The sequence below is a fragment of the Phascolarctos cinereus genome, unplaced genomic scaffold (genome assembly GCF_003287225.1).
Source record: "Phascolarctos cinereus isolate Bilbo 61053 unplaced genomic scaffold, phaCin_HiC Scaffold_4;HRSCAF=312, whole genome shotgun sequence".
Classification (NCBI taxonomy): Eukaryota; Metazoa; Chordata; class Mammalia; order Diprotodontia; family Phascolarctidae; genus Phascolarctos; species Phascolarctos cinereus.
In genome coordinates this window covers 650261498-650288347 of record NW_027555847.1, presented here as the reverse complement: position 1 = coordinate 650288347, position 26850 = coordinate 650261498, and the positions used below count along the sequence as shown (strand labels likewise).

Here is a 26850-nt window from a genome sequence, read left to right as displayed (position 1 = left end):
GCATGTTGTACTCCCTGCTAACAACTGTTTATAACTAGAAGGAATGTCTTCTGTGTCTTTGGGCACCTTGGCGTTTCTACCATAGGAACTGATACAAGCATAACACTTAATGGGACCTGCACTATGTACCTCACCCAGGTTTTCTGGGGCTCAAAGCCATAAAAGGCTTTGAAAATGGTAGAGTTCGTAAAAAATAACTCGCATCCACATAAAGCTTTGTGGTTTGTAAAATACATTCTACAGAACAAGTCTGCAAAGCTAATGGCCTGGGGATTCTTATTATCTCTATTAAAAAAGATAACAAAACTGTTACTCAGTGAGCCAAGTTCATTTAATCAAAAATTAAAGGGATAAATGGTCTGTAAGGGGTCTGCTGGCTCTAAAGAACTCGAGTTCTAATATTCTTTGGTCTGTCTGAGGTCATTCAGCTAGTAAAGGTCAGAGTTGGGCAATCAACTTTAGCAAAGCCTGTTATTGTACCTATATCTCAAAAAGTGTAGGGGGCTGACTTGTGACTGTTCTCTTTGATTATTCCTGCTCAAATGATTCAAATTGATTCCTGAGATCACTTCCAAAATTCTTTTGTCTCCGCCTGACTCTGAGGTGACCTTGTTAAAGGAACACAGATTAGATACCTACCAGGCTAGAACTAGCAATGGCCTACGCATCCATCTCCTGAGTCCTCGCCTACATCGGCACGGAGATGGAGTAGACAAGGTTTTGGCATCACTGTACTATGGGTTGAATGAATGCTTTTTGCCACAGCCTAAGGAAGAATGCCTTTAAAGGCATGGAGCGGGGTGCCACCCGCATGCTGAAGAAATCATGGATCCCGGAAGTATGGAATATTGTTTTTTGACCCTTGGGCATTTTGTCCTTGAAAAATGCCAAAAGATAACATTGATACGATGGTAGCACTGAGTGGAAAAATAAATAGGAGGAGTTTTGTATGCCCAGACCACAGAGCCATTACCTGCTGGTACAATTTTAACTGATTGGACCGCGCTGAAGTGAGACTTACTTTTTTTTAAACAAATCCTTTCTTCATTTTTCCACAAGCCTGTTGCTGACTCCCGGAGACACAAGCCCTGCTGGACGGCCTGAGGAGACCGCGCTCAGATGGCATCTTACCTGATTGTCTTGATGGCACTCCTGTGTTTTGACCAAGGTGAGATGTCCTGAAGTTTCCTACTAAGAAATGAGTTTTCCTGCGATTGTGTAAGAAGTAATTCTGATGGCTGGAAAACCCCTCTCATGTCTCTCTGATCAACTAAGCTCCTTTGGAGGGAGGGAGGGAGTTGCCCTGTGCTTCCTCAGGATGCCTAGAGCAGCTACAGAAAAGAAGGATGTTGACGACTCTAATTTTCAGAGAAGGTGCCAACCTGTATTGGTAGAGTGCATTTCCTCCCCTGGGAGGTCCAGTCTTCATATCTTTTATCCTTACTATGAATGACATGGAAAATAAAACCATCAACTTGGAAGGCAGTAGGGGACAGGCAACAGAACATGGATTCTGAAGTCAGAGGATCTGAGTTTAAATCCTCCAAAGCTACCAGGCAAGCCCTTCATCCTCTCTGAACCTCAGATTCCTCATCTACAAAATGAGGTGATTGGAGTAGATGGCTTCAAGGTCTTTTTCCAGCATTAACTTATGACTGTACATTGGGAGCCAGCAGGGACTTGAGGTTGTCTTCTCCAGTCTCTTCATTTTAAAGGTGAGGAAACTGAGACTCTGGAGAGTTGTGACTTGCCCAAGGTCACATAGAATGTAGGATTTGAACCCAGGTCATCGGATTCCAGAGTCAGTGTTCTCTCCTTGTTATAATGCTGCCTGAGTCCATGGTCCTGTTGTCTATAATGTTGATAGTAATGCTCACAGGGACAAGAAACAAACCTGTGATTTCACTGATAGAGACAACTCCCAAGTGATAAAATTCCTTCCACCAGTGCAGGATGGCACCTTCACTGAAACTTAGAGAATTGTTTACATGCTGCAAAATCATGGAATTTGAAGGGTGAAATGGATTTCAGCAGCCCACTTAGTATTCACAAATGAAACCCCCACCATAACCTACCAGAGGGGTGACTGTCCTGCCTCTGCTTAAGAGACCTCCAAGGAGGGTGAGTCCATTTCCTCTTACTGAAATCAAATCCACCAACTCCTTTATTTTCAGAGACGTAGTACATTGGGTAGAATGCTGGTCCTGGAGTCAGGAAGGGCTCAAATCTGGCCTCAGACACTAGCTGTGTGACCTTGGGCAGACCCCTCAACCACTGAATGCCTCCGTTTCTTCAGCTGTAAAATGGGGCTAATATTAGCACCTACCTCCCAGCGTTGTTGTGAGGATCAAGTAATGTGCTTAGCATGTTGCCTGGCACATAGTAAGGACTATAGCTATTAGCCATTATTAATGGATATTTATTCTTTTCCCCCACCTACTCTTCTCCAAAGAGAATGTGGCAACTATCCTATTTAACTATAATGTCCTTGTGCTTTCTGATTTCATTAGTGACAATGTCCATAATGATAGATGGCTCAGTTAGCACAGTTGTATGTACATCATACATGTGCGTCAATGGACAGGCTCTCACATTGCAATCACCAACAGTTAATGTTTGTAAATTATCTAAAACCTGTGGTGCTTGGTACCCTCTTCCTCCCTTTTCCACCATTCTACTGCAATCCCCACAGAAGCAGAAAGATGAGGAACGAGACCGAGGACAATTCTGTAATTTTTGTTTGTTTGATTGGTTTATGGGTTGCTGTGGCTGAGGAATTCTGTCATAAGGTCATAGCCCTAGATCTGGGAAAGACCTCAGAGGTCACCCTGACAAGCTCTCCTATTTTACAGGTGAGAAAACTGAGGAAATTAAATTACTCATTCAAGGCCGTACAAGTAGAAAGCATCTGAGGAGGGATTAGCTTTGACTTCAGACCCAGTGTTCTTTCCACTGTCCTACACCAGCCTACCAAATGGTGATAAGCCTTTCTATCCTCAGCTAGACATCCTCACTTAGCAGCTCGCTCCATACACCAAACCTTGCTATCTTGATAGAACCTATCAGAGCTTATGCTCTGTTAGCATAGTTGTCAAGATCCCAGGGTCATCTTTCTTCCAGCCATGAAGAAGCAGCCAGATAGTAGATTAGATAGGTTGTTATTATTCAATAAATATTTGTGGAATGATTGAATAAGGAGGTAAAAACTAAAATGCTTCTAAGCAGAGATTCTTCACCTTTTGTTTTGTTTTGTTTTGTTTTATGGACCCCTTTGGCAGCCTGGAAGAGCCTATGGGCTCCTTCTCAGAATATTTTTTAAATGTGTAAAAGAAAATATATGGGATTGCAAAGGAAACCAATTACATTGAAATAAAGATGTAAAAAAAATTTCCATCCATAGTCATGAACCCCCTAAAAATCTATCCATAAGCCCCTTGAGTTAAGAACGCTTGCTTTAAAGCCTGGGAGGGGCCACTCATTTAGAATCAGAGAACCTAAGCTTTAATCGCAGACCCATTTCTACAGAACTTTAAGGTCTACGAAGTATTTTCCCAAGAACAACTGTGTGAAGGTGGGTAGTCATATGATTATTCAGAATCGGCATCAAACAACTTCATAGCAGAGCCCAGATATACTGATTCTAAGGAGAAAAGCTAGTTACTTCTTATAGCTTTCCTTGTAACATTCCAAGAAGGGATTTCAAGTTGAGTACTGATTCTGTGTTGGTTTTGTTTTTTAATTTTTATAAATTTTTTTTATATTTTGAGATTGGGTCTTTCTATCTCGCCTAGGCTGGGAGCTCAGGAGTCACAAACAGGCTTGATCTCTCTGCTGATGGGCATGGAAGCTTTGACCTCTTCTGTTCCTAATTTGGGCCAGTTCATCCCTCTTTAGGCAATCTGGTTCCCCTATCCCCCAGCCTTGCCTCCTTAGGGACTCAGCATAATAATGTTGGACTTAATGCAGACACTCAATCAGCTGTAGTCTAACTGTAGCTCCGAATTCCTCAACTCAAGCTATCGGCTAGCCTGTCTCTCTGGTTGTATAATGGTGATTACAGATGTGCACCATCACGCCTGGCTGCTCCTGTTTTATTTAGAATTCTGCTTCAAATTTACTCACGTAGCAGCATAGCGTTGGCTTTACACAGAACCTCTGTGAGATTCTATGGGGCCCACAGGATGTATCAGGGGGCCAGAGGGGTCTAAGAACCCTCTCTTTAAAGCCTCAGCCTCCTAGCTATTTAATTAAAATTTTCTCTTCCTGTCCATGGAAAGGACGGTGGCTGGGCCTAGGCAAATCAAGGGATCATAGAAATGCTGAGAAAGTATACAGAGCAATGAAGCACAACAACCATGTCCCCTCCCAGTCTCCAGCTGATTAAGGCCAAAATTTTGGAGTCTTTTTGGTGGAAAAGGGGTACCAGAAATGGTTGGAATAATTCTTCAGTCCTCTCCTTTATGCTATGGTGGTCAGATAAGATCATCATAGAATGATGACCCTGGAAGAAACTTCAGAGATAACATAGTCACGCCTCCTCATGTTACAGAAAAGGAAACTGAGACAGGAGCTCTGGGCTTCTTGCCCAGAGACAGGAAACAATTTCTCTCGCAGCTAGATTGGGGTGGGGGCGGGGAATGCAGCAGAACCCAGGCTTTCTACTTCACTGCCCAAAGTTTTTTCCACGTCACCCTGAGCCTGGACAATTACATATTCTGCTTTGTTGTTACTGAGTCATTCCAGTCATGCCTGACTCTCCATGACGCCATCTAGGGTTTTCTTGGCACAGATACTGAAGCAGTTTGCCATTTCCTTCTCCAGCTTGTTTTACAGAGGAGGAACTGAAGCAAACAGGGGTAAGTGACTTGCCCAGGATCACACAGTTAGTAAGTGTAAGTGTAAATAAGGAGGCAGATTTGAACTCAGGTCCTCCTGCCTCCCAAGCCAGTGCTCTATCCATGGTGCTACCTACTTGCCTTTTATTACATACTCTCTAAGAAGCCCAAAATGATGAGAACCTTCCACTCATAGTGAACTGTACTGATGTTTCTTCAATCAAACTACAGCTATTGAAATATTTATCATCTGAATGTTCTTGGCCCTACCCATCTTATCACTAAGCCAACAGTTCTTTAGTTGTTGTAGATTAAGGTTTTCTTTATCATGCTTTTTCGTTCTCCTGGCAGTTGAGATGCCTTGCACACAGTTCTTTCCAGCCTTCAAATTCAAAGGTTTGAGGGCTGCTCATGGAGAATGGTGTAGAAGAGATATTGTTTAAGTATAGGTTGGACTAGACGTGGCCTGTGAGGTTCTTTGATTCTGTGATACTGTACCAGGCACTGGGAGAGACACAAAGTTTGGATTGGACATTGTTCTCATCCTCACAGACATCTCAATCTAAGCAAGGGCACATGAACACAAAAATGAATAACAACAATGCACAATATACACGATATGTGCATCAGAGAGGTGCAGAACAAAATGTGATGTGAGATCCTCCAGAGAAAATCCAGTTATGGGGAGAGGGAGGGGGATCAGGAAAGGCATCCTAGAGGAAGGGGGCATGTGAATGGCCTTTAAAGGTGGATTGCAGTTCAGCAGCAGCCGGAGGGTGGGAGGGAAGAGTGTGAGCACAGACCCAGAGTCTAGAAAGCACAGGCTCTGTTCTGGGAACAGAGCGTGCTCCTGCTTGCCTGGAGACCTTGAAGAACCATTAAGACGATGCCTTTAGAAACCAAGGAATGACAGAACCACTCGCCTGTCCCAAGACGTCTTGCAGCAAAAACTGGCCTGACCCATTCCCAGCTTCAAAATATACAGTGTTATGTCCATTTCTTGGGCCACATGTTAGGAAGGATGCTAACCAATGACAGCATGTCCAGAAGAGGGCAGTCAGAAGGGGGAGGGGCCTAGAGACTGTACCCCACATCAGGAAAGGGCTCCACCTGGAGCAGGGAACAAAGCTCTGGCCTGGATGTAAGCCCCCAAGTGTCCCCGATTCCACCGCTTGCTAGCTATGTGATCACATAAGTTGCTCTTGGTCTCTGAACCTCATTTCCCTCCTCTGTAAAATGGGCATAACCATACTAGCTCTGCCTTTCTCATGAGGTAGCTCTGAGGAAAGCACTTTGTAAACCATAAAGGGCTTGAGAAATGCCAGCTTTTAATTTTTTGCAAGAAGTAGAGCTCCAGCTTCACTAAGCAGGTGTCCTAAAATCTATCAGTATCTTGGAATCAAAGGATGTTAGTATAGGGACCGTACAGATTTTAGGTCCATTGTCTCACCCAATGCAGAAATCCCTGACAAGTAGTTGTAACCTCTACTGTGACCTTCCAGGAATAGGAGGCTCACTACTGACTAAAGTCATCCATTTGATTGCTTTGATTACAAGAAATTGATTAGAGGATGAGAGGGAAAGAGGAAGGAGAGAGAGAAAGACAGGAGGGAGAGAGCAAGAGACAGAGAGAAAAGAGAAAGAAACAGAGACAAAGAAACAGACACACAGAGAAGAAAAAGACAGAGAGAAAGAAAGAGAAAGAGAGGAGGCAGGGAGAAAGAGACAAAGGGAGAAGATACATAGAGACAGACAGAGAGACAGACAGCACAGAGAGAGAAAGAAGAGACAGAAAGAGAGAGAGAAGAGAGACAGAGCCGGAGAGACAGCGAGAAAGAAAGATGGAGAGGAGACAGAGAGGGAGAGAGAAGAAAGAGAGAGAAAAGAAGAGAGAGAAGACAGAGGGGAGAGACAGAGAGAGAGAAGAGAGAGAGAAAGAAGAGAGAGAAAGAGAAACACAGACAGAGACAAAGAGGAGACAGAGAAAGAGACAGAGAGACAAAGACAGAGAGAAGATACACAGAGACAGACAGACAACACAAAGAGAGAAAGAAGAGACAGAGAGGGAGAGAGAAAAAGAAGAGAGAGAAGACGGGGGAGACAGAGAAACACGGAGAGAAGAGACAGAGAGAGAAAGAGAAAGAGAAACACAGAAAGAGAAGAGACAGAGAGAAGACAGACAGCACAGAGAGAGAAAGAAGAGACAGAGAGGGAGAAAGAAAGAGAGAGAAGACAGAGGGAGAAAGACAGAGACAAAGAAGAGACATAAAAAGAAGAGAGAAAGAAAGAGAAACACAAAGAGAATGAGAGGAGATGGAGAAAGAGACAGAGACAGATGGCACAGAGAGAGAAAGAAGAGACAGAAAAAGAAGAGAGAGAGAAAGAGAAACAGAGAGGAAGAGAGGAGACAGAGAAAGAGACAGACAGAGAGACAGATACAGAGAGAAGAGACACAGGCAGAGACAGACAGAGGAGACAGAGGAGAGAGAAAGAGAGAGAAGAGACACAGAAGCAGAGAGACAGTAAGAAAGAAAGACGGAGAGGAGATAGAGAGGGAGAAAGAAGAGAGAGAAGGAGAGCATGTGGGCTTGAAGGCTGTATACCACCAACAAACCTCCTTAAGAGCAAAGATTCTTTTCTTTCTGTGTTTTTTCCTTTAGCACTGGGCACAGTGTCTTGTACCCAGCAGTACTTCATGAATGCATTGAGATGGAGTGGCATCTGCCCTCCCTGTAACTTCCAACCTCTATTCCAGTTCCACCCTCTGGAGCTGAGCGGAGGAAGTTTAAACCTTCTTCCCCATGCCATCTGTTTAGATATTTGATCCCAGCTCTCCCTATCCCACCCAAAGTCCTTTCTCCTTCTGGCTAACCAGCCCTAGACCCCTCCGAGGACTGTCATGCAGCGTTCTCTCTGGTCATCCTTCTTTTGGAGGCACTCCTGTTTGTCACTGTCCTTTGGACCATGCTACATCCCAAGAGCACCAGTCATCCAGGAAACAAAAGCAACTTCAAGGGTCCTTTCTTCTGGGAGGGCACAAGAGCGTGGGGCCACAGTCTCTTCTCTAATTTGTCCTCCTGCTCAGGAAGGCAAGCACAGACATTCTTGGGGCTCTGTCCATGGAGGAGACAATGAGATGGTTCCAAACACAGCCCCTGCCTCACCTCTTTTCTGCTGACCCTTCCCTTCCCTGGCATGTGCAAATGAAGAGATTGCCACAGCCTCATTCAGGAGCACCATACCTGGAGTGTGGATCTTCCCATAGCCTATGAAACTTGCCGCATCATGGGTGGAAGAGTTCCACACAGGTCTGGGCAGCTCCATTCAGGCTGGGCACACCAGCAGTGGACCTGGGGCCTGGAATAGAGACGGCACTGGCTAGTTTAACACTCAGACATCCTGGCGGTGTGGCTGTCATGGTGGTCAGAGCCCTGGGTTCAGGCAGGAGAATTCCTTTACCAAGAGAATCTTGGCTCCAATCCTTTTTCCTGTCCTTCTTCAACCCACTGCTCTTAGTTCTGGGATCATGAAGAATAAATTGAGGCAGCCAGGTGGCACAATGGATAGAGCACCAGCCTAGAGTCAGGAGGACCTGAGTTCAAATCCAGCCTCAGACACATAACACTCACTAGCTGTGTGATCCTGGGCAAGTTACTTAACCCCATTGTAGCAAAAAAACCAAAAACAAACAAACAAAAAGAACAAATCTACTCCATCTTCCACACAACAGCCCTTCAGAGATTTGAAGACAGAAGTAACGTCTCCTACCCACTAAGTCTTCTCTTCTCCAGACTAAATACTCCCAGTTCTTTGAAGTAACGTCTGAGTGGAGTGATCTCCAGTTCTCTCACTGCCTGATCACCTTCCTCCATCTTGTCAGTGGTGCTTCTAAAATGTGGTGTCAAGATAGGGAAGAGGAACTGGATCTGTGATTTCATTGGCAGAAGGAACTCCCAGATGAGGAAACTCCCTCCAGCAATGTAGGTTGCATTTCTCAGAAACTTAAGAGTCTTACAGAATTCCTTAGAGCAGCAAAAGGCCTTTAAGTGACTTGTCCAGGGTCATGGAACCGATGTATATCAGTGGCAGGACTTAAATCCATGACTTCCTAGTTTGAAGGCCAGAGCTCTATCTACTACAACAAATTGCCTCTCATGGAGCTGAGAACTGAACATAATACTTCTGATATGGTCTGACCAGGGCCTGCCATTTAACCTTCCTCAGCCTCATTTCCTGAATCTGTGAGTGACAAAATTGGGCTAGGTGATCGCTAAGCTTCCTTCCAGCTTTAACCTTTAGTATTCTATGGTCTTTTCCAGCTTCGATATACTATGTTTTATATTTTATTTTTAAAAGTCCATTCTAAATCAAATATTTCAGGTTCTAAGGTCCGTTTTAAGGCTCGTTCTAATATTCTATTTTCATTTGGTTGACCAAAAAGCATTTATTTTTGTTTAATCATTTTTCTGTCCTGTTCAACTCTTCATGACCTCATTTGGGGTTTTCTTGGCAAGGATACTGGAGTGGTTTGCCATTTCCTTCTCCAGCTCATTTTACAGATGAGGATACTGAAACAAACAGGGTGAAGTAGTTTTCCCAGGGTCACTCAGCTAGTAAGTGTCTGAGGCTGGATTTGAATTCAGATCTTCCTGACTCCAGGCCTGGCCCTCTATCCACTGTTCCATCTAGCTGCCCCAAGCATTTATTACATACTTACTACATGCCAAGCATTGTGCTGAGGGTAAAAGAAGAGAATAAACATTTATTAAGCACCTACTATATGCCAGGCCCTCTAATAAATACTTTACAAATATTATCTGATTTGATCCTCACAACAATTCTGGGAGATACTATTACTACTACTACTACTACTACTACCACTACTACCACTGCTACCACTACTACTACTACTACTACTACTACTACTACTACCACTACTACCACTACTACCACTACTACTACTACTACTACTACTACTACTACTACTACTACTACTACTACTACTACTACTACTACTACTTCCAAACATTTATATTGTGCTTACTTTGTGACCACTGAATTGAAGAAGGCAGCTTTTCAGTCTGGTTTGGTTTTTCCCACAGGAAGTGCTCTGAAATGTTATACATGTGTGGGGGACAGCTGCCATGGAAAGGGCCAAAGGTCCACCAACTGTTCATCTTCCGATGCCTACTGCGAGACCATTGTGATAGCTGCTCATTTTGGTAAGTTTCTGCCATGATGAGGAGCAATGAAGAAGATCAATAAAAGCTCCCGTTTCTTTAGTATTTACAAAAAACAGACCAGTGAAGTAGGTAATGAGGATTATTGAGCACATTTTATAGAGGAGACAGATGAAGTTCAGCAAAGGCAAATGACTTGCCCAGGGTCACACAGCTAGTAATGGAAGGGACAGGATTTCAGCCTTGGCTTTCTGATTATTAATCTCTTGACCTTTCCACTGTAGGGAAGCTGTAGGACTTGCATTATTTGACTCATAAATGTGATGGACATAAATCAATGGGTATTTACCCTGTGCCAAGTGTGTGGGGGAGGGTGGAGAGTGAAGGAGAATATAGCCTCTGACCTCAAGGAGTTCAAAATCCAATTGAGGAAACATGACTCAAACAGGTAAAATGGAGGACCATCGAAGAGGTGTTCAGTTGTATGATACAAAGTCTAGGTGTTCAGAGGAGGAAGTGGAGAGAATGTTGCATGTAGAGGCTCATGTCTTGGGTTCAAAGCCCTACTCCTCTGCTTACTACCTTTGCGATCTTGGGCAAGCCACTTCACTTCTTGTGGGCCTCAGTTTCCTCATCTATAAAATGAGACGGGTGGACTTTGTGACCCTGAAGTTCCAGTCCACCTCTAGGATTTAGGATCCTAGGATCCTGAGATAGAAAACATTTCACAGATTTGCTGAGCCTCTAAAGATAGACGGACAGACAGACAGACAGATAGAAAGTTAAATGGGTAGATAGATGAAAAGATAGATGACTGAATAGTTGGATGGAGAGACAGAAAGATAGCTAAGTGATAAATGGATGGATAGAACGATGGTTAGATAGATGAATAGATGGATGACTAGAGTGAGAAAATGAGTGAATGAGTGAGGGAGTGAGGGAGCATTTACTTAGTCTTTACTATGTTCCAGGCACCGTGCTAAAAACTGGGAACGCAAGCAAAGGCAAGCAAGCAAATTCCTACCCTCAAGGAACTTATATTCTAATGTAATATTATTATATTAGTCTGAGGGGGAGACAGAGAGAAGACATATAAAGAGGAGTTGGAAAAGGAGTGTGTAGGTAGTGAGGGGAGGGAGATGAAAATGATGGCGGGGGTAGCATGCCGTGGAAGTCACTGGGAAGGTCAACAACCCTTTTCTTCAAGAATTGACTGCTTGCTCTTCTCTAAGCATGCATTCAGCCTGGGCAGAGACTGGAGCAAGCACTACCTTTCGCTCTTCCCCTCCTCCTCAGAGAACACTCTTCGCAGGGTGCATGCGTGATGCCTGGGCACACCCAGTCCCGGTTCTGTGCACGCCTATGACCTCTGCTGCTGAAGCTCCACGTGTTCGGCATGTCGGCCCCCTTGCCCTGTCCCCACCTCTTGACACCCACCCCATCCTTCAAAGCTGCAACGTCACTTCTGCTGGGATTTCTTCGCTAGTCCCCTGCACGGGGAGTTCTCCATCATTAGACCCTGTGGCATTATGGTGCTGTGATCATGCTATATTCCCTCTTACAGAGCTGCATTCTTATTAGCATTCTCTGGATCTGTGCACGCTTTGTGGAGAGGCGTTGGGCTTTAGCAGACAGAGTGCTAGACTTGCTCGTGACCTCGGCCTGCGTTTCGGCTCTGTCACATACTACTTGTGTGACCCTGAGCTCGTCACTCCATATCTGCATCTTAGTCTCTTGCCTGTGTGATAGGGATAGTATTTCTTGTGCTCTCACAAAACTGATGTGAAGCGTACTCTATAATGCCTTAAAGTGCTGTACAAATGTGGATTAATATAATTACTACTAGATCATAAACTCTTTGTGGGTAGAAACAGGGTTTTAGTTATCTTTGGCGTTCCCATAGGCCCAAGCACAGGACCCTGAACAGGGTAGGCATTTGACATGGTTTTTGAATGGATGAATGAACGACTTACTCTTATCAAAGAGCTAATCATTCATTCCTATAGATCATTCAGGCTCCTGGCTTCTCCTATGGCATAGCCGAAAGGGCATTGCACTGGGCGTCAGGAGACTGGTCTCTAGATTTAGTTCTGCTCTGATTCACTCCATGACTTTAGGCTAGTCTTACTGGCAAGATTTCTTTCTCAAAGACCAAGCCTTAAACCGGATTCATTCTGAATCTCACTGATTGGACAGCATAGGTCCCTGCCCAGGCACCACTTGATGGTTACTGTTGGGCCCTCCTGGCTCAGTGGGAATGTAAATAGTAACTGTTTCTCTTTTGGCCAGCAAGCCTGAGGGTCTTCCCCTCCCAGTTTGATTTTTTTTTTTCCTTATTAAAGGGGCCATCCCTTGACTCACTTCTTCAACAGGCCTATTCATTGAATGGGGATCGCCTCACTCAAAGTGAGAACTCAAAGTGAGACCTTAGGGGCAGCTAGGTTGTCGCAGTGGGTAGATCACTGACCCTAGAAAATCTGGCCTCAGACACTTGACACTTTATGAGCTGTGTGACCCTGGGCAAGTCACTTAATCCTGTTGCCTAGCAAAAAACAAAAAAACAAAGTGAGACCTTACTCTAAAAAGGCCAAGGTCTCCCACTGCATCCTGGGCCATCTCCAGTCATCCTAATCTATATCTTGCCACTAGACCTAGATGGCTCCTGAGGAGAAAGTAAGGCTAGTGACTTTGCACAGCCCTCCCTTGCTCAAATCCAATGCAGTGGAAGTCATGTTGTCATCTCTCTGACGTCACGGCCCTCTTCGAGAACAAAGGGCAAAATCACCACACACACAAAAGCCTTACTCTTCTCATCTGCAAAATGGAAGTGCTGACCTCCATGACGTCTAAGGTCCCTGCCAGCTTTGACATCCTAAGTTCTCTCAGCTCGGCCCCTCCCAGCTCTGATACACTGTTCTAAGGCCCCTCTAAGCTCTTACATTCTCTGTTCTAAGGTCCCAGCCCAAACATTCTGGAGGCTAAGGCACCTCTGGACTCTGACATTCTGTATTTTAAAACCATTCTGGCTCTGATCATCTGTTGTTCTGTTATCCTTGGCTCCTCCCTTTGGGGAATTTTTCCACCACAGCAGGGTAATTGAGTGAAAGGAGAATTTATGATCCTCAAATGAGTCAGAGGGCGTTGCTTGTTTTTGGTAACTGGTTTGGGGTGGGAGGGCCAGAACAGTAGTAACATTTGGATTACAGTAAGGTCCTTAATTTCTCCATGTGTTTTCCTGTTCACTCCTAGCTGCCCCATAGGGAAAATGTCCTTTAAGCCAGAGCTGTCCTCTCTGAGTGTCTCTCTATCTGGCTTACTAGGTGGGGCGGAAAGTGTGGCCAGTGCAGGGGTGTGCTGGAATCCATCACTACATTTTCTGTGTAAGCATTTACATCTTGGAAATCAGCAAATGCCACAGATTAAGGCTTGATTTATTGTTTTATTGATAGTCTAAACTTAAGAAAGTGACAGAGAAAACAATATGCATCATAATGCATACTAAACTTAAATGTGTGCCCTGGCTACATTTTCCATCCTTGGAAAGCAAGTTGTTAAACATTTATCAGCATGCCCCTGGATCAGTTCCAAAACTATCAGTCTACTTATATACCCAGTCATACAGAGTCCAAATATCCAGCACAAAAGTAAGACAAACAAACCTACGAAACAAAAACAAAAACCATTCCTTCTACTGACTTGGAGCCAACCAGCAGATTCGATTGGTTTTATTCCTGCCCCACCCTCCACCCCTTTAACTGCAAAAGCACTTAGTGTCCAGAGCACATAGTTGTGGCCTGGTAGAAATAGTGCTGACCTTCCAAGAGGCCTTGGATTGCCCTAACATTTCTGTGATAACTTGGCTAAGTCATTTTCCCTCCTCTGGGCCTCATTTTTCTCTTCTGAAGAATGAAGAGGTAGGGCTGGGTCTCTAATGTCCCTTCTATCTCTCATTTTTGATGACTCAGTTGTATTGCTTACTAAGTTATTCCTGCAAGTGAGTAATGTCTCCCCACCTAAAACTTGCTCACAGACACTTTCCTTACAATGGCCTTGTGGTAAGTAGTGAGAGAATCATCACACCCATGTTTCAGATGAGAAGACTGAGGCTCAGAGAGCTCAGGCTGAGTTGGTGTCGGAGCCAGGGCCTTTAATCTAGCTTAGGCCTTCTGACTCTAAGCCTGGTCCTCTTTCTACTAAACTATTAGAAAGCCCAAAGCCTGTTCAAAGGGGATTAGTTAAGTCAAGTCTTGTGCTAGAGGGACTGTTGATGTTACTTTCTTGCCTGTAAATCTCAAGGGCAGAGCTTGCTTTGTATGTCACTGAATCATAGAATCTGCTTCAGAAGGCAACTTAGGGGCCACTTTGTCCATCTGATACCTGAATAAGGACCTTCAGCAGCCTTCCCCATGAATGTCATCCAGCCTGTACTTAAAGAGCTCCAGGGAGGTCAGTCCTTTCTTCCTTCCTTCCTTCCTTCCTTCCTTCCTTCCTTCCTTCCTTCCTTCCTTCCTTCCTTCCTTCCTTCCTTCCTTCCTTCCTTCCTTCCCTTCTTTCTTTCTCTTTTTTCCTCCTTTCTTTCTCCTTAATAACTCAGTAACCTCCCTCACCTTTTCCCCATTTTCTTGCAGCCCAAGACAAGGAACTACATGCCTCAGCTTATAAACGGGCTTAAAGGATAGAAACCTGATGACAACTTTTAAGACTTCTCAAATACGCCTTTCCCCCAGGGAATTCAGACTATTTGCTGCCTGTTCGGCTTGTATCAATACATGTGGTTGGAGGGGAGGGTGGTAAAGATGGGCACTGAGAAAGAAGTCATTCTAATCTAAATAACCAGCTACTTCAGATACATGTGCTATTTTATCCAGAAAGATCCAGATCATTGCTTCTATCCTCCCTTGCTTTTCTGTTGTGTTAAGGGAAATGGCATACATGTGTATAGGTACATTTGTGTGTGCATGTGTGTATTTGTACATGCATGTGTGTATGTTTGTATTTATATATGCGTGTGTGTGTGTATGTATGTGTGTGCAATAACCATAATGACAGCACCCATTCCAATAGGGATTTGAGCTTGACTAAGACCCGTGGAGATACGTAGAGCACATGTGTTAGGATCCCTACTTTATATGGGGAAACTAAGACAGAGAAGGAAAGGGCCTTGCATTGTGTCATGCAGCTAACAAGTGTATGTGTCAGTCAGCTAGCATTGACTAAACACCTAGCTATGTACCAGGCACTGAGCTAAGTGTTTGGTCACATGTGCTGGCTTATAGATCTAGAGCTACAGGGATCTCAGAAACCATATAGTCCACTCACCCACATTTTATGGATGAGGAAACTGAGGCCCAGGGAAAGCCTTGCTGAAGATTACACAGGGAATAAGCATCAGGCTCAGCTAGATGATGCAGTGGATAAAACGCTGGCCCTGAAGTCAAGAGGACCTGAGTTCAAATCCGACCTCAGACATTTATTAGCTGTATGACCCTGGGCAAATCACTTAACCCTATTTGCCTCAGTTTCCTTATCTGTAAAAATGAGCTGGAGAAGGAAATGGCAAACTGCTCTAGTATCTTTGCCAAGAAAACCCCCAATAGGGTCAGACATGACTGAAAAATGACTTAAGCATCTGAAGTAGGATTTGAACCCAGAATCTTTCAATACTTTATCTTTCTAGACCCTGGAGTTGATGCCAGTATTTAACCTCAGATTTCGCGCTCTTTCCACAAGGCCATACAGTTTTCTCAATGATCCTTTACATTTGTATAGTATTTGACCCAATTTTATATGAGGCAAAAAGAAGAAAAAAGTAAATGAGATTTTACCCCGCATTACTTGATACCACTGGCTCAACATAAAATAGAAAGTGGAAGCCTGGACGGACCTCCGAGCACAGAAAAATGTAGAATATCAGAGTGTCTCTAACATTACGGAGGTGGCAAACTCAGGGTAGCAAAAGGCTAGCAAAACTCCCCAGTGTTGCCCAAACCAGACTAAAATGTAATGGAGAAATGGTTAACAAAATAAATTAAACAATACAACGCAATATAGATAACGTTGATTTGTGATTTTCTAAGCCAATATGTGGCCTGCAGAGATCTGTTTCCATTTGGGTTGGACTCTACCACCTTAGAGTGCAGAAAAATATAGACTGTAAGTGGGAGATCCTTTATGAGGATCTAACTGAAAATTAATTCTTCTGTCCTTTAAGATTATCATACAGATACTTTAAAAAGTGGGGAAATAATTTCACTTTCTTTACTATTATCAATATAATTTATGTGTAAAATTCAATTAATCCTTAATTAATAAAACCTTCATCCAATGTCAAAAACTTATTACTAAAACTTATTACTAGAACTCAAAGCCTGAATTTTTATGATAGATAAATTTTGGAAACCAGTCATATACATATTTATATAATACTTAGAGAAAACAGTTTAATCCTGTTGCTTTTTCAAAATTTACTATTCTATTTAATTAGAAAACTTTCACATTACTCCATTGTCTTATTATTTTGTCTAATCATTTTTCCCTTTGAGGATATGATCCATATATTATAATTTAACCACAAATAACGGTTAAAATTGTAAGATGTTCATACTTGCATTCTTATTACAGTAACTCAGAGATGTTCCAGTATCAATCTATTATTTAATAAATTTAGTATAATACTTACAAAACTTCTTGATTATAGAAATTTGCAATAAAATGAAAAGGAGGGACATAGTTATAACAATATCATATATCATAACAGAGGAAAATTCCCTTAGCTCTCTTTGATTCCAGGCATGATCATATCTGACAGCCAATCATTTAGTCACAGGGTGTTAAAGGCAAGGCTTAGAATTAATCAGGTGGGGAATTTATCTTTTCAGAAAGGAAATAGCACAATGGAGAAATAGAGTGGGGGGATCCTACCTAGGCCGTGTCCAAGGTCATCCCTAAAGCCTTTCCCAGGTACAGACATCCACCTGTAAGCAGTTCCCTGCTTACATGTCATTTCTTCTACTGGCTTCATGACAATTCAGATGACTATTCCTGTCTCAAAACAACAGTAAATTACAGTCCCAGAAATTTTTACCTTAAATAGCAAAATTTACTGAACACCACTTAGGGCTTGAATATCTTTCCTGATGTTTCCTTAACAGTTAACACTTTTTATTAATACTTTATTTATAAATTAAAACCACCCATATCCTGACTTCAGACATGCAACAAACAGGATGTTTGACTTATCATTAATATGTTGAAGCTACATCTTTAACTTTCATAATAGCCAAGATTTTCAAATGAAAATTTGCTATTATAGTAAATATTATTATTATTATTATTATTGGTAGTAGTAGTAGTTGTACCTGTTTTATAATTTAATATACCTCATTAAATATTTAACAGTTTTCAGGTATCCAATTTTTATCACATCCTTTTAAAAGCCCAATTCATAACCTAATTAATAGCATCCAGGCTAAAAGCGAAGTTTTGTCTAACAGCATTTCTAGTTTAGAATGGTCTCTCAAATTTCACAATATAAATTTAGAAATACAATACAATTTAGAAATACAGTAATAACACAAACAATAAACTTCAGGTGACATCAATTGAATATCCAAATTATAACAGTTAAAAATCGTTGATCTTATTATCTTTGGTATTTTTAAAATCACTTTAGAGTTATTAGGCATAGAACAATTACATTCAATTAAACAAATAATAATAATTACAAAGCACAAACTGGGGGAAAAAGAGATAACTTGGCTAAGATTAGACGGCTAATAAGTTTCTGCAACCAGAACAGAGAAGGGTAGGCTTGCCAAGGGCAGAAGCTGGCTGGCTCCCCCACCTAGTACTGCCATGCTAGGTGCTGCCAGGGGCACCTGGACCCTCCCAGGTACCAGCTGGGCAGGACTTGCCAAGGGCTAGGGCCGCCTTGGAAACACTGACTGACTGGTCTTTGGAGGGTGCAGTTGAGGGCACTGCCTAGGGGCTAGAGCGGCTGGTGCTAGGACTTTCTCATGGGTGCTGGCCATAGGGCCTGCTTGCTGGACCTTAGTTCTGGAAAACAGGATGTCTCCAAAATATTTTGAGAAGCTAAAATTGTAATCTCAGAAACTATAAGTATTTGGCATACCAGATAGGGTAGAAAGTAGGGCTTCTTCCAAAGCAAGTAGCCCCTCTACATGTCTAGGCAGCCAGAGTCCAAATATCTAGTACAAAAGCCAAAAGAAGCAAACAAAATGCGTTCTCCCTTCAGTAGCATCACAGCCCTTTAGAATAAGGCAACTAGAAATGTTCACCCCTAACCTCCCCATCCTGTCTTTTCTTCTTTAGTCTAACTGGCAGACCTAGTCCAACTTCAAACATTTCCTTGCTATGAGACCCTAGGCAAGTCACTTATCTTCAGCCTGCCTCAGTTTCCTCAGCTGTTAAGTGAGGATCATAATTACCCCTACCTCCCAGAAATGTTGTGAGAATCAAATGAGATTAATGTTGTAACCTGCCTAGTACAGTGCCTGGCACCTAGTAGGTGCCTAATAAATGCCTATTTCCTTCCCTTCCTGCCTCCCTCCTTCATTCTGGTCCACATCCTCCCAGGTAGTCCATGTCTTTCCTAAAGTGTGGTGTCCAGTGCCTCCAAACCTGAGCAAGAGGCCAGGATAGCAAGGGTACACTGACCAGAGGAGAGGCAAGAATACCCAAATCTCAATTCTCCATGCAGATTGGGAATTTTTTTCCTTAATAATATTTCATTTTTTCCCCCCAATTACATGTGAAGATAATTTTCAACATCCATTTTTGTAAAATTTTAAGCTCCAAATTTCTACCTCCCCTCTCCCCTCCACAAGACAGGAAGCAATCTGATATAGGTGATACATGTACAATCATGTTAAACATATTTAGATTGGGAAATGTTTAACAAAAGAAATAAAAAAAAATGCAACATGTAGATATCAAGAGAATTAGGGCACCAAAAGTTTTCTCTTTTCAACATGCTTTCATATTTAACAGATGTTTATTTAGGTCTCAAAGTATGGTCCACAGACACGGGGGGGGGTGTCCCTAAGACCCTTCCTCAAGGTGGAAACTATTTTTATAAAGATACTAAGACGTAATTTGCCTATTGAAATACTCTTCCCTCTCCCAACTCTAGATCAATATGAGGTCCGATTCTCTACAAACTTTAACCAAAATAACATGTAACAACAGAGTGATACTGAAACAAATATGAGAATGTAGCTGTCTTCTATTAAACTGACATTAAACAGGTTTGCAAAAATATGTAAAATAATGCTACTCTCATTGATTTACTTGTTTTAGAAAATATAGTTATTTTTCATAAAAATGATGTTGACATGTAATAGGTTTATTGTTGCTATTTTTAAATGAACTAAAAAGAAATTTTAAGTGACTGGTTTTAATAATTAATGTCAATCTTGATAGATGTGGCCCATAAACAAGGGCTTTCTGGAATCCTCAATAATTTTTAAAAGTATAAAAGGGTCCTGAGACCAAAAAGTTTGAGAAGTGCTAATTTAGAGTATGCAATATACCAAGCATGAGCACCCCATGAATTAGGCAGGGTAAGGTACTTATTAGCTCCATTTTACAGATGAGGAAACTGAGGCCTTAGAGACATCAAGTCTAGAACAAAGTGACAGAATTAGTCTTTGTCAGGGGCAGGGCTAACAGCTGAGTTTTGTGATTCCTGGACCACAGCCCTTACCAGGAGGCCATGTTTCCTTGAATTCACATTAGGTAATGAGGCCTCTCTCCCTCATGAGGGCTCCGTGAGAAAGACTCTGTTAATGTGAGCCTATGTCATGTCAGTGAGCTCACAGCTGGGCCAGCTTCCCACCATTGCACTTTATATAGCCTTCGGTAGCTTGGCCTTTTGAATTGGTCTCTTAATAGACTTTCCTGACTCAGCTTTCCCTCCCTCCCACAAATGAGACATTTTACATTATGTGTATGTATATATGTACACACACATACATATTTGCAGCAACCCTGTACATACATACATATGTGTGTGTGTGTGTGTGTGTGTGTGTGGAGAGAGAGAGAGAGAAAGAGAGCTCTATCTATATCTATTGATCTATCTATCTATCTATCCATCCATCCATCCATCCATCCACTCACCCACTCACCCTTCCTCACCTCCAATACCTCCTTTTTATCATCTAACTGAATAGAATTCAAATTCCTTTCCTTGTTGTTGGAGGTTCTCCACAACTGTAACTGATCTTTCCAGCTTTATTTCATATTACTCCTTCTAAGCACTGTAGATTTCCGCCAAAATGAACAACATTTTGCCCCTTACTGTGTGCTGAGTCCTCTTACCTGCAGCTTGGTATACATGTGCACTCACTTCCCTATACCTAGAATGTCTTCCACCTTTCCTCTTTGCTAGTTGGATTCCCATTAACCCTTATAAAAAAATTAATTAAAAAAAATTTTCAGTGGAAACACCACCTCCTCCAGGAAGCCTTCTCCAATATACCTCAGTTGGTTTTCATGTTTTATAGTCATCTGCATGTATGTCATTTTTCTTTATTGGATTGGAAACTTCATGGGAATAGGCACTGTGTCTTATTTCAACTTTGAATGAGCTGGAGTTCAATGTTAATGGTGAAGGTTTTCTAAAATGTTTCTTGGGTTTTCTTCTTTTTCTAGATACCCACAAGTTTGAAAACATCATCCAGAAATGCTCCTCCACCTGTGAGCCCTCCAACACAACTATTGGTGTGTTGCATGTGACATCACAGTGTTGTAACAATACCCTGTGCAATATCAACGGAGTGGCTGTTGTAACTGCCAGCCGGTGGGCGGTAGCCTTGGCTGTGTTGACCTGCTTTGCCTTCCCTCTGTTCGGGAGTAGGCTCTGATGTTTTAGCCAATCAATGGATTCATCAGTTTGGCTGCATTTATTGAGCACCAACTGTATGCCAGTCAAAATCAAAGTGGATCTGCCCTTAGGGAGCTTACATTCAAATGAGGGTGACAATATAAACATATATAGATCAATACAAAACATATATAGAAAACTGTTCATTCTTAAAGAACCCACTCAAACCTGTTCCCTGGGGAGTCCAAGGTTGTATTTACTCAGCACCATGGATCTGGGAACTAGGAAACATCTGGGTTTGGGACATCTTGGAGATAAAACATCTGGGTGACTAGAAGAATATTGTTCTGGAGTTATATAGATGTATTTCCAAACCCTCTCTCAGGAACTACCCAATGAGTTAGAGACACATTCTACCCTCCTAGGGGCTTCTCAATTAGACTCCAATCAACTTAACTCAATAGCCATCTATTAAGCACCAACTGTGTCTAGAGCTCTGTGTTCACTACTGGGGGAGGCATAAAGCTTAGGTTCTTGCCAGGTATGAAACTAGCAGGGTACAAGTAGAGCTTTGGCCCTGCATGCTGACATCTGGAAGGCTATGCTTCATCCTTGTGCTGGTCGCTACCCCTATACTTTACCTCAAAATCCCACACTGGCCTTCACATCTGCCTTCAGACCACCTGCCCCCTGCTCCCTGGGGCATTGTCACTGTAGTGATCCTCTTCTAAGGTCCATCTTCTCCCCCAAACCTATGAATGTTAGGGGCAGGAGAACATTCCCTCTTCCAGTTTAACAGAATCTTCTTTTGAACTGACTTTTGTGCCCACTACAATCCCCGCCATGCCTATGCCTCAGGTGGGAAAATTCCTGGTTATCATCGTCATGGAGCTCACTAGTAAGGGAGGTAAGACGTAAATACAAATAGCTATGTAACACAACATTACATGATAAACATATATACTAATATATATATATTTGCAGCAACCCTATAGAGAGATACATGGTTCTATCTATCTATCTATCTCTCCATCTATCATCTATCTATCTATCTATCTATCTACCTATCTTTCCTACTTTCTACAAAAGAAAGCACTGTGTGACACCTGAAGGGAAAGGTTATTGAGTTTTTAAAAAGCCTTCCTGGCTGCAGCTACCAGCATCGGGTGGTTGGGAGTGCAGGGCCTTGCTGCTAGTTTACTCAGGGCAGAACTGTCTTTGCAGCAAATTGCTTGGCCCGAATCTGTTAGGAAAATCCTTCTGCTGTGATTTTCTGCAGGTCTGTGGCTGCCTCCCTCTTGGACTGGCTTGTGGCATCCAAAGATGGATGGCACTGGATATCCCTGTGCATATACAGCTATCTTCTCTGTGGTTTGGGCCAATGGCTGAAAGTCGATGGGTGGCTTTCCTGGTCCATCTTTAGAGATTAGGGGGATTTGGTATAGAGGCTAAAGGGTTATAGGGACAAGGAAAGGGATGACAATACCTCACATTTTATGGGCAAAAGTGGAAAGAGCCCTGGGCTCAGAGTAAAAAATAAAAACACTTAGTAGTAGAAGTGGAGAGGAGGGTGTGGACAAAAACTAACCCTGCTTCTGCCACTGAATAGTTATGTGATCTGGGGAAAGTCATTTCCTTTCTCTGAGACACAGTTTCATAGAATTTACAGACTGAGTTGGAGACAACCACAGAGGCCAATCTACTTCAACCTAAACTAGAACAAGAATTCCCTGGGCTGTATAACAGAGGATCACTCAGTTTTTGCTTGCAGACCTCCAGTGACAGGGAATTCACTACTATGTGACACAGTTCACTCCACTTTTGTAAAGTTCTCATTGCAGATTTTCCTTACATGAAGCCTAAGGTAGGCTATTTTCCACCTCCACCCATTGTTCCATTTGGCCCTCCGGGACAAAGAGAGCAAATCCCATCTTATTTCCATGGAACAGACCATGTACTTGAAAAGAATTGTGATGTTTCCCACCCCAGGATCCCAGGATCTGAATCTTCTTTTCTCTAGGCTAACTGTACCTAGTTCTTTCAATTTGTCCTCATATAGTGTGAACTTGGAAGCCTTCACCGTCTCCATCGCCTGATAGCTTGTTAAAGTTCTTCCTTAACTGTCCATCCTAAACTGAATATAATACTTTAGATGTGGTCTGACCAGGACAGAAGACAGCATGACCATCATCTCCTTTTATTTTTGCCTACCCCCATGTGCAAAACAAAAAGGTTGTCAACAAACCCGCCATGTGGCTCATGTTCTAAAATTCTAGGATACTGTGATGACATGTCATTTCATGATTTGCAAGGTTTCCATTATCCCATAGGGCTCCCCAAAACAACCCTTGGAGGTTAATAGGCAAAATATTAACCACATCTGACAGATACGGATTTTGGACTGAGGTCTAAAAAAAAGGGACTAATTTTCCCAAGGTCACATAGCTACTAAGAGACAAAGTAGGGACTACAACCGTGCTCCCCTCATGCATTTTTCCATTTCACTCCATTTCTAAGAGGGCAGAGTCATTTCTAGCGACCCCAGCAGAGCATTCACTCTGCTTGGCCCCACTCTTTCTCCTTAGGACGTGCTTTTGTAACCCTTCTCTCGGTTTTAGCTTTTACAACTATCCTGGGAGATAGTCAGGGAAAGATCATTAGCCTCATTTCACAGGTGAGAAAAATTAGACCCAGGGTGGTTGTTCTCCAAGAGGACGTAAGGAATTAGCAATGGCGCCAGAACTAGAGCTGAGGTCACCTGACTCTCAGCCATAATTGGAGCTGGTAGGGGCAGAGCCCCAAGGGAGGTTTTTATTGATTCTACCTCTGAAATATCTCTTTTGTCCACACTCTCCTCTCCACTTCTACTACCACCACCCTAGTTCAAGGTCTCCATCTATCACTCCTTACTGGGTCGATTATAAGTCTCCTAACTGCTCTCCCCATCTTCAGCCTAATCTTTACATAGCTGCTAGAAAAACAAAAAACAATTCTTACTGATATGGTCTGACCATATTAACCCCCTGCTCAAAAACATTCAATGCTTTCCCTATTACTTCTAAAAAATGTTATGACTGATGTGAAAATATGTTTAGTATGATTGTACATGTATAGCCTATATCAGATTGCATGCTGTCTTGGGGAGGGGGAAGGGGAGAAAGGGAGAAAATTTAGAACTCAAAATCTTATAAAAATGAATGTTGGGAACTAAAAATAAATAAATGAATAAAAAACTAAGGGGAAAAATGTTAAACTCTTAAGCTACCGTAGTCTGGCTTCAACCATCTTTCCAGCCATGGGGATGATTTATCATTTGTGTCTTAGCATCCACAGCACCTAGCACAGTATGTGGAAGATAGGAAGTGCCTAATAAATGCTTGTTGATTGATTAGTTGATTATTTTACACTTTTTAGCTTAGAAAGTCATGTTTGAGCTAAGGTGGTAACAATAAGAATAGAAAGGAGGGAATGAGTGAAAGAGATATTGCAGTTACACAAAAGCCTTGCACTTAGCACAGTGCCTGGAACATAGTAGGTACCTATTAAATGTTTATTGATTGACTGACTGATTGGGGAGGAAAAGCCTACTCTGAACTTTGTGCATTAGTGTGTCTTCCATCCCTGGAATGACTTCTTTCCGTTGTTGCTTGATGAAATCCTTTCCTTCTTTTAAAGCCCTCCTCAGCTACCCCTGATCTATGAAGACTTCCTTGACACACCCTAGCTGAAAGTAATATCTTTCAGTGACTTTTCCTAGGGCCATTTGGTATTCTCCTTAACCTCATCATATTCTTACCTCCAAACTGGAACATGAGAAAGTATCGTCTTTCATTTGTATGCTCAGCATGTAGAAGACACTTAATAAATATTTGTTGACTTGATTTAACTTAAACTGCCATCTAGAGCCAGGTTCACTAATCTTCAGGGCATGTTTTGGGAGTCTCAGTGAGTCTTGACCCCAAGTCTTGACTTCTCCCTTCTCCTTCGGAAAAGCATAAGTGTGATGTCTCATGGCATGTTCAAAGTCTGAATGTTACTCCTCCAAATGCCACAATACTGACCCCAAACTTCTGGATCAAAACCCCTGTTAATTCACCCATGAAGAACAGTTTCAAAAAATTTCTCCTGGGTTATTTTAATGACCAGATCTCCATAGGCAAAGCAAATGGGAAGAATTAAGATAATCTTCCAGGAAATTTAAGCAACAAACATGCATCTCGCAACATAAGAGCACCTCCGAACAATTGTAGGTAGCAAGATCCTTCAGAGAGCCTAGAATGTGGAACATCAGAATTGGAAGAAATCTTGGAAATTATCTGATCTAATTCCACTATTTAACAAAAGGGAAAACTCAGGTCCAAAGAAAGAAAGTGACTTGACTAAGATTACATAGCTCATAAAGGCCAGAGTCAGAAACTGAACACAGATTTTCTAACTCTAGTTCTAGAGCTTTTCCTACTAAACAATGCTCCAGAAATTCCCAATGTAAATGGGAGGCATTAAAAGGGTAAATTGGAATTTCTAGCAGTACTTGACAATTAACTTGTCCCTTGGACCAAGTTGTGTTCTCTCTAGAATGCATTAAAAGAGGGAAAAGGGAAATTGAGATAAATGGACCTCAAAGGGTACTTACTATTGCCTTCCCCTAATAGTAAAATGGGGGTCTCACACTACCTGACAAACTGTCACAAAATCATTCCCTAGCAGGGAGGATGCACAGGAAACTCTTGCCCTCAAGGTCCTTTTGAGCTCAGAGATTCTAGGATTCCGTGGTTCGTTCAGCATAATTCTTAGTGAAGAAAAGGCTTCACACTGTTCAATAATGACAATGTACTGCCCATTAAGGGCTCGTTCTCCAAATAAGCCACCAAAAGTGACTCTAGGCTAACAGCAAGTTCTCTCCTCTCTGGCTCTAAAAGCTAGCTGACTCAATCTTTGGTTTTGCCTCTTTATGGGTGGTGTTGAAGTGGAATGCTGGAGGCAGCTCAGACTGGCTCTTGGGAACTGATTATCAAATACTCAGAGTGAGCATTTACACCTTGGAAATCAGCAAACGCTACAAATCAGGGCTTGTTTGATTGTTTTGTTGATTGTCAAGACTAGAGAAAGTGATGGGGAAAAAGTTATTAATGCAGATTAAGCTTACATTGGTAAGCTTTTACCGTCACCACCCTTCCCAATGGCATCAATCTTCTACTTGGTCTAGAGTTTGTGCATGTGGATTAATTACCCAATCAGATCCTGGGGCAGACATAGTCTTATTAGAAAAACTCTTCCTCTTCATCCCACCATTGGTGGCGCACCTCAGTGATGGAGTCACTTACAAAGTTCATCATATAAAAATCATAACCAGAATATTAGAAATGAGTAAAAACAAATAGCATCAATGAATGCAGTGTTGGAATTCTCCTCTCCTGCCCAGCCCAAGTGATACACTTTATATTGATATACTTCATGTGAGATAGCTATCCCTCTGTCCCAGGCCAAAACATCTGAAGCTGTTACTCTTCCAACTCTCCCATGGGCAGCTGCCAAATGTCCACTTTTGCTCAAAACCTCCCAGATGGTCAGTGTCCAGTCTGCTTGGGAAGTGCAAGTACCCATGTGTTTCTGCTGGTTGCTCCCAAAGCAGTATGACTCCACAAGCAAATTGCATATGCTACTGACATCTTGTCCCAGCACCCAACATCTTCACTCTTTGATTCCCATTGGTTTTGGGGCTCATTGATTTGATTCTCTCTCTGCCCCTTTTATGCTGGAAAGTTGGAAAAGGAGGGACTTTTCCATACCGGGTATAAAGTAGGTCTCTCAGTTCTACTCAAGGTCCAGAGAAGAATAATTCATAGATTCTCCTGGCAAGAAGCTATTTTCTCCACAAATCTCCTTCCTGTTCAGTTTGAGCCCTCTTATATTGCCCAAGCCCTCAACATTTTCCACTGAAACCAGCTCCTAACCTTTGAGGCTGGACTCATAAGCATAATCCCTTTAT

General features: G+C 42.4%; 1 protein-coding gene across 1 annotated transcript; it reads left to right on the top strand.

Moving 5' to 3' along the window:
* The first annotated feature begins 1069 nt into the window (after window positions 1-1069).
* LOC110214207 (glycosylphosphatidylinositol-anchored high density lipoprotein-binding protein 1-like) lies at window positions 1070-25008 on the top strand. Its single transcript, XM_020994997.2, has 3 exons — window positions 1070-1168; window positions 9938-10057; window positions 20690-25008. The coding sequence occupies exons 1-3, from the start codon at window positions 1120-1122 to the stop codon at window positions 20899-20901; spliced, it is 381 nt and encodes a 126-aa protein (XP_020850656.1). The 5' UTR covers window positions 1070-1119; the 3' UTR covers window positions 20902-25008.
* Window positions 25009-26850: the final 1842 nt, after the last annotated feature.